At 33.3% G+C, this 8,832-nt stretch overlaps 1 protein-coding gene across 3 annotated transcripts; it reads right to left on the bottom strand.

Moving 5' to 3' along the window:
• Positions 1–1,070: 1,070 nt before the first annotated feature.
• Positions 1,071–8,621, bottom strand: LOC133293861 (sodium/hydrogen exchanger 1). Of its 3 annotated transcripts, none has more exons than XM_061492484.1 (15): positions 8,605–8,621; positions 6,191–6,347; positions 5,974–6,092; positions 5,040–5,137; positions 4,739–4,798; positions 4,614–4,660; positions 4,329–4,523; positions 4,080–4,126; positions 3,286–3,352; positions 3,056–3,156; positions 2,844–2,945; positions 2,440–2,578; positions 2,291–2,353; positions 2,092–2,175; positions 1,071–1,519 (listed from the first exon to the last, which is right to left on the bottom strand). In XM_061492484.1, exons 1-15 carry the CDS (start codon positions 8,619–8,621, stop codon positions 1,178–1,180), a joined length of 1,638 nt encoding a protein of 545 aa, XP_061348468.1. In that variant the 3' UTR covers positions 1,071–1,177. The 3 variants fall into 3 exon arrangements, with proteins under 3 accessions (XP_061348468.1, XP_061348467.1, XP_061348466.1); XM_061492483.1 differs by lacking the exon at positions 8,605–8,621 and adding an exon at positions 6,639–7,020 and having other exon boundaries at positions 6,191–6,495; XM_061492482.1 differs by lacking the exon at positions 8,605–8,621 and having other exon boundaries at positions 6,191–7,020.
• Positions 8,622–8,832: the final 211 nt, after the last annotated feature.

The following is an 8,832-nucleotide window of genomic DNA, read 5'->3' as shown; positions in this document are numbered from 1 at the left end:
GTTTGATGTATGATCTATGAGAAATGTGAGGTTTTCATGATTACTTCAAATTAGATTAGTCTTTTTTGGGCTGTAAACGAGGATAATACTGCCATTATAGAAAGTACGCCCTCGACACTGTCAATAATCTCAGCTTAAAATAAAAAAGAAAAAGAGATCATGACTGAAAAATTGCAACTTTTAAGGTAGAGTCATTAACTGCACAGTAAACCAACTGCTATAGAGGGATTCCCTGTCTCCTGTAGTAGTAGTTCATAACTCGGCAATGATCGATAGCTCTGAATCGAGTGGTATAAGCATGAATATCATTCGAACTAAAAATATCAACAATTTGGTGTTTTCTTTTTTTTATAAATTTTTAAAATAATTGAAAGGACAAATAAATTTAAGTTGATAAATAAAAAGAAATTAAAGTAACAATATTAAATAAATCTTATTTGATTAGTCCATTATTTTGTCTTCATTCATTTGAGAGAGTAGTGTTACATAATCATTCATTGACTCTGCATCAAAATTGGAACAAATACTTCACAAAGTCACTTTATGTGGATTGGTTATGATTTAAATTTTTTGTTTTAAGTCATTTTTAATTTAAAACTATTATACTGAACATTATACTATGAGATGTATTTTAAAACTAGATTTTATATGATTAAATTTGATTCACATATGGTAATTTTGGCCACTGGTGATATCAATTTTTAATTTTTATTTGTAAGTGATTAGTTAGCAGTTTATTTGCTGATGTCACTGTATGTTAGACCTTAGAAATTGCTCAGTCTTTTCTTCCTAAACTCTTTCTTACCAAAGAGAAAGAGAAAAAAAAAAACCAAGTACCAAAAACTGGTAATAGCGCACGTCCTTGTTTGATTTTCACATCATTTTTTTGTCCCATCCTGCATTTCGAATTTTTCTGATAGCCAGCTCAAAAATTAAAGTTTATAGGGATACTGGCAAAGTCAATTCGCCTCAAAGAGAAGAAATTAAGGTTGCGTTAGCTCTAAGGAAAAAAAAAATTGCTGTAACGATGGGTTAGAGAATCCAAAATAAAATTTTACAGCTTTACCGGAGACGCAAAACGTATAGCTCGACTAAGCTTAACGTGATTCTTATGCACGCGTTGATCTTCATAAAATTTACAGTTTAGAAACATTTTACATATATATTTGCTTTCTTCTTAATTCCACTGATGAGGACCGTTGCGTTCAGCTGGCGAGTCGGGAACTACCTGAACAAAACCCCTGCCTCCAAATACTGGACGCATAAATGCATTATCAAACTTACGCCATAAGTGATGAACAGTGTGTGTTGGAGTGGTAAGCAGGTCACGGATGCTGCTTGGATGAGAAATTTCATTGCCATCGAGATCAGCTTCAGATTCTTGCGCATCTCCAAGAAAAGGCACAGTGATTGATTTTGGGGAAGATGACTCTAAGTTTGACATGCTGTTTTTGCGTTTAGGAGGTGGACCTTGAGGCAGCAAATACCTTATGAGTGGCTGAGTCACCAAACCAAACACCTGACAAGTTATAATTAAATTGTGTCAACAGCACCTCTAAACAATTTTGTTTTTTAGTTTTTCTGGGAATGTGGTATTTTTACATATTCGATTCATCATTTGAATTGCTGATGAGATTAATCATTTGAAAACCAATCACTAATCCCTAATCACCACACCACAACTAAGCTAATATCTTAGGTAACTCATATCAACTTTAAAAAAAAAAAAATTGGTGCACGCTCAGTGCGACAATGGTATTATAATTATGTACTCTAGAAAATATACAGTTATAATAATAAAGTTTTTTTTTTCTATCTTTATGAATTTGTAAGTTGACGTGAACTTTAATATTATAATTATGTACTTCAAAAAATATATAATTATAATACCATTATCGCACTGAGTCGTGCGATGGTAGTAGTAAAGTTTTATTCCTATCTTACTTATGAGCTATGTATATAAAATGGTTAACCTAACAGTTATTATCAGTGACTTAGAAAGCAATGAAAAGATAACATCTCTATATTGAAAAGAAACCAATGAACATTGACATAAGATGCAAGGAAACCACAACAAAGCAGGTGTCTTACCACTGTGCTGACAAGCACGACAGTGATAGTGCTGGTGATCATGATGGCACTGGATCGCAGTTCAGTATGCCCCGACAAGGTGAACTGCATTTTATGAGAGTGTCAGTTTTTAAATCATCAACTTAAGATCCTTATCTACAGAGACCATTAACTCATTTTTGCAAAAATGATGACTCCTAATGAGCAGTGTTTCTCCTACCTGATTATAGGCAAGTGCCATGGAAACAGCACCTCTCATAAGACCAGCCCACCAAATGATCACCTAAAACGAGAAAGAATGGAAAACTTGTCAGCCCAAGAAATATACTGTAAAAGAATACTTATTGACAGACAGCAATCTAGCCATACCTGTTGCCTGAGGCTTATTTTCTCATTTGACGACTTTTTAATCAGGTTGGATAAGAAGGATAAGGGGAAAATAAATGCTGCTCTTCCAGCAAGTATTAGACCCAGTAATATTGAACTCACAGCAACAGATATTCCAGGGCTGCAAAAGAAACCGAGTGTGGCACATTAATTGTTATAAGAAATAGAAATTTTGACAAGGAAGATTTTGGAGGATTAAGGACAAAATTTTCAAATGCAAAAAACATAAAGCATCAATTAATACAAGCCACAAGGGCTGTTTCAGTAAAGCGGCTACATCAAACCATCATTTGTTGACTAGGAGGTTTAAGATTCAACCGTTATTCATGAGTACAAAAATGTCAATGGGTTAATGATTATTCACTAGTCCCCGAGAGAAAGCATACCTATCACTAACAAACCTCCATTTGTCAATGTCCAAGGCATCCATACCAACATAAAGGAAGATAAAGGTCTCAGCAACAAATGACAAGGTTGCAAAAGCATGTCTGTACGAGTAAGACGAAAAATATGTAGGTAAATACATATCAAATTGGACAGTGTTACCACCTCAAATAAATCCATATATAGCTTGAACAAATCTGTTTACAAGACATACTTGGTAGTGATTCTTGAGCTCTCGGTCACGTTATGCCAAGTATAATGAGACATAACAATCCCACAAAAGAATACGGTGAGAATGCCACTCAGATACCACAACTGCACAACATGCAACAGATACATCAGCACCATGCTAATGATTGATGTCAACCACAAGAATAGATAGATGTAAAGCTCAAAAAAAGGCATCCTCCACAAAAAACACTCTGTAAGTTCTTTAAAACTTACTTCAGCCAGCATGTAGGATAAGTATGCCATTAGCATCATAAGAGCAACCTCGCGATCTGTGGAGTGCCTGCAATTAGTGAGAAATTTGTTGAACAACTAAGAAATTGTTGCAAATTATTTCATGCCAGGTTTAAAAAACTTGCTCAAGATAAAAACAGACAGAAACACACAGAGACCCAAAGTTAATAAGAGATTCCACTGAACTAAAGCAATTTATTTTCATTTAAGAAAAAATCAAGACTTAAATTGAAAAGATAACAATTCATGTGGGATGTGCCAACAAGAATTCAGGAATTCAGCAGACTTTTTCACTTATACTATGATCCCATGCCTATCCAATCCCATACAATTTCATCTTTAACGGTATATATTCTTCATTAGGCTATTTGATTAAATGTGTTCCCTTCTATGTGGTATGAAATCATTATTTGCAGACAATATCACATTTAGAACAGTTAGTTAATGAACCCCCATTTTTAAAAAAAAAATATATTAATGAACCTCATCACTCTGGCTTCAATCCTGGATTGAACCGGTTAACCTAGACAGTTACTTCAATTAATCAAGCCAAGTTCAGTATAATCTCCATAAACTGTAGACTTTTACAGTGTGGTTAATAAATGATAGATGAATTGAGATTGACTATAATAGGAATTTTATTTAGTATGATCGAATTGTATACTGCTTACTTTTGCATTAATAAACTGCATATACCATATAAAACAAAATAATACTATCATAGTAACTGCTGAACGAAAATGGCAATGGCAAAAATACTTCTTTCAACATGTTACCTGCCAAAATACAGCTTTTTAATAATGTAAGCACTAAGTAGACCAGCCTGCAAGGCAATAAAGACACATTAGACCAGAGTCACATGTGCTATCAATATGCAAGTGCATGATATAGATCTTTTCAGCATGTGCGTGTTGAGAGCGTTTTTAGTGCAACCATCGTACTGAGTATTCAATGCGACGGTTGCACTAAAAATATTTCCGTGTTTGTGATGTGTAGATGAAAATTAAAGGAACTAAGACTGTTACCAAAACTCCAAGCACAGTGCTCGCGGTAAACAGATAAAGGAAGTTGCCCAAAACATGCAAAGCAATTCTGTGGTCTAGTTGCTTGAGGTCAAAACTATTGATTGCATTGAAAAGCACCACTGAGGTAGCATCATTCACAACACCCTCGCCAAATACAAGACTGTAAAGTAAAGGTGTCTCATCCTGGTTGAGCACCTGCATCATCAATCAATCATTCGTAAGTTCAGTACTTAGCATTCACACCTTAATTGCTGGAAGATTCCACAAAATGACATTATTTCAAACCTGCAACGTGCAAACCGAATCTGTCGCAGCAAATATTGCACCAATTGCTGAAATTTTTTGAAAAAAGAGTGAGTCACAAACAGAATGACAAGTTGCCAAATAGATGCGATTGATTAATAAAATACCCAGATAATCCTTTATCTCCAGTGAACCAATATGCATCCTCTTAAAAATTTGCGTGACGCCTGAAACAATGCTTCAAAAGTTCAAGTCAGATCAGAATTAGACAATTTTCAATATGGACAGCTTGCTTAAAGTAATTATACAATTTTTCTCCAGGGAAATGTTTTTAAACCATAAAAAACTTCCAATTAACACATTTAGATTAGTAACAAATTAACAAGACTCTGATATGCCAAATTTTTTGTTATTACCAAAAATCTTGGAAAACAACCACAGAAATCCATACAGAGGGGAAAGACATACCCAAAGTTATGATGGTACAACTTATTAATGTACCAACAACACCAAACAGAATGATGGTGATGAAGTTAACAAAAAACTGCTTCTTTTTCACTTGAAACCTGAAATAAATTACACAGAAAATTTTCACAACAAAATAATATTTCCCAACCACAGATTACACCAAACTGTACACAATAAGCATGATGTGAAGATGAAACATAAGAATAAAATTGAGCTTCGAGCTAGACAGATAGTGCAGCTGTGATTTTAAGGAAGGGAAACAATATATAACTGAAATTTTTAATGAGGCAAAACACAATTCATGTTCATATTTTGGGTTAGCAGGATGACTATTGTAAACTATTTAGTCACATGAACAATAATAACTCAGAAGAGATGAAATTGCCCATGGCATCTGCAAGCAAGAGCAAAGAAGACTACTTAGTTAATTTAAGTTGCATATTTCTCAACATTACTTAAATGGCAAAAGAGGGAAACCCACTGGCCACGGATTGAAGATTCTAATAAGCCACTTGAGATATTACTTATAACTATAAGCTAGTGAACAGAGTACTACTACCCGCAATGTTTCAAAGGCCTAGAACTTTCACCAATGCCTTATGCTCCTAAAAATTTTCTGCCATTAGCTGTGTAACATTAATTATGCAAAAAAGTAGTGCATCATAATCAACCAACAAATTATGACTTCATTATTCAATTACTAAGATTGGTCCGATCAGAATAATTAAAAGTATTATATATGCTAAAGTATCAGGAAAATATATGACTTTAGACCATCTTCATTGGGATGTCTGATGACAAACCTTCATCATCATCAGTTGATGATACATGCATCAAGAGGCAAAACACTCCACCCATATAATGATACAATGATAGATACAGCATCAAACATTTCATCCATATTATAGAAATATAGTTGGTGAAAAAAATTTACCCGGCATTGAATATGATCGGTGGCAGTAGGTATATAAAGAAAAGATCTTCACTGAACACAAGAAGATGCGAGCTTTTACCACCACTAAACATCAAAATAACTACACCAGTGCAAAGACCCTGACAGCAATGCATATGAGAGTCAGTAATTAATATTACCCATTTGTTTACAGCATTTATTGGCGAACAAGGTTGAGCAAATTAAAGTGAGCACTTACTATCAAAAGGGCAGTGATAGACTCATTCATCCACCGATTCTCCTCAAGAAGATGGCCAATGACAATACAAGCACACAGGAGTGCCACAAATAGGTTCATGGACACTACCGATGCATAATCTGAAGTGGATAGCATTTCCAGTTTGGAAAGCACATGACTTAATTCAACAGCCATTTTTTTTAACCCTCAATCGCAGAACCAGTTTAATTGCAATGAAATTCAGATTATTCTTGTTTCACAAAGTTCAACATCACTTTACAAACCAAATCCTCTGCAACGAAAACAAAAAGCCAACACCGATCGACCTACATGACAACATGTTTATCTTCTTCAGAAGCACATAAACACCAAAAAAACAAAAATACAAAAACACAAAAAACAAAACAAAAACAAACAAAAAAAGCAGATTCAAAACACGTGGAGATTCATCAAAAGATCATTTTCTAACCATAAGGTCAACGTGTCACGCGACACAACAAACGTAGAAACATAAAACGCTTGGCAGTAAGATGCTAATGAAAGAGCATTGTGGAGAAAGAAAACATGTAATGATATTGTTGTGAGAGTAGTAACTCAGCTTCCAGATAAAAATTCAAGTTCGAACAGAGAAAGAAAGCAATCAACCAAACATGTGTTCGAATTCCTCGCAAATTGGAAAAACTTTTCTGTTTCCAGCTCTGTGCGTTAATGATTCCGATCAGTTTTCAGAGAATGGATGTGTGATTGTAATGGAAAAACGAGATGATGAGAAAGAGAGAAAAACAAAATAAAGAGTTTGAGAAAATGAGAGAAAATAGTTACAGATAGTTGTGTGATCACAGTGGAAGAGAAAAACTCGGAGAAAAATGGAAGACAATTTTTGATAAAAGAAGCAGAGATAGAGAGACAAAGAAGCGTGCAACGCGGGGATCACAATAGTCTAGCTAACCTACGTTAATAGGATTCTAGTTCTAGCCGTTGATGCTAACGCTTGAGATTTTGTGATTGTCTAGATTAAAATTTATACTTTTTTTTTTAATGAAAAAAAGAGAGTTTATAATAAATAAATAAAAATATTATGTTTAGATACTTTTGTTTAAAAAGTTATTTTTAACTAATAAATATGATTTGGATGACATTAGTTGTCATGAAAGATATATAAGTTTTAGGGAAAAGTTAACAATGTCCCGTTAGTTTACTCTAGAATTACATATGTCGTATGAGTTTTTTTATCATATATATTTCTATAATTTGTAAAAAAGTATATTTTTTTATCACATATGTCCCTGTGATTTTTTGCTATTTACAAATAACAAGGGCATGTGTAATAAAAAAATCACAAGGGCATAGATAATTTTAAAACAAATCACAAGGGTATTCGTTAACTTTTTCTTAAGTTTTATATTATATTGTTTATATTTTCTTTTTTCTGTGGATGTTCTTATCTATTTGGATGTGACTAATTCTCTTTTTGAGCGAAACATTTAGTGGAGGGACGGACCAATTAAAATGAGACAATTTATATGATATGTGTATACAGGAGAGAGAAACAATTTTTTAATCCAAATGTTAATTTTTTAATGGAAATCGCACGTACACTGTACAAAAAAAATCTCTTTCGTGACAGAGTATAAAATCTTTTAGCACTAACATCTTTGAGTTTTTTTACCTTTTTGTCCCTTATTAATTATTTCATAATCATTTTGCCTCATTATCGCAAACTATCTATCAATCTGCCCCTCTTTAATCGATTAAATCAAAAATTTAATCGATTAAATGATCAAATGAAGATTTAATCGATTAAATCTTCAACTTAATCGATTAAATCGTCCTCTTTATCAGGAGAACAACGAAGATTTAGTTGATTAAATAGAGAGATTTAATCGACTAAATCTTCAAGTCAACGATTTTTGTCTATTTTGATCATTTAATCGATTAAATTTTTGATTTAATCGATTAAAGAGGGGCAGATTAATAGATAATTCTGAATAAGAGACAAAATAATTATTAAATAATTAATTAGGAGCAGAAGGGTGAAAAAGCCAACATCTTTGCCTTGAAATGTTAAAGGCACAAGGTAATTAAAAACTTACTTGTTTATCGATAGAGAGAGCTAAAAATGTCAAGACATTCATTTTGTGACATAAATCCCGATGTCCTCAATGTACAAGTCTGGTAGTATCATTTCTCCTGAACCCAAAGTTTTAAGTTCAACTTTGATTTCCTCTAACCATAAAAATAATATGAGCCAAACAAAAATTAAGAATGTGGAAATTAACACATTTTAATTGGGAAAACCTAAGTTTTGAGGTGGACAAACACCTTCCCAAACCAACATTTAAAATTTTATGAATCCTGTGTGGTGTAAAGGGTGCCACCCAAACTTGGTGGGTTGAAGAGGACCAAAACAGTTAAGTTAGTAATGAAATAGCTACGCAGTGACTGGTGTCATCTCCATACAATGCGCCATTGATTATGGCAAGACTTTCAACTTTTTGAATGGTGAGACTAAAATAATGTATTAATGTTCATTCATTCCCTTTTTCTTTCAGCCATTATATGGTACCCGTAAATATTGATGAATAGTGAGATAAATAGATAATTTTGTTATATAAATTTTTTTTCCATAAATATTAAATAGGTTAGGCCATATCAAACTTTAT

The sequence above is a fragment of the Gastrolobium bilobum genome, unplaced genomic scaffold (genome assembly GCF_033153095.1).
Source record: "Gastrolobium bilobum isolate Gb01-03AN ecotype WA unplaced genomic scaffold, APGP_CSIRO_Gbil_v1 utg4431, whole genome shotgun sequence".
NCBI classification, from domain to species: Eukaryota; Viridiplantae; Streptophyta; class Magnoliopsida; order Fabales; family Fabaceae; genus Gastrolobium; species Gastrolobium bilobum.
This window is presented reverse-complemented; position numbering and strand designations above follow the sequence as displayed.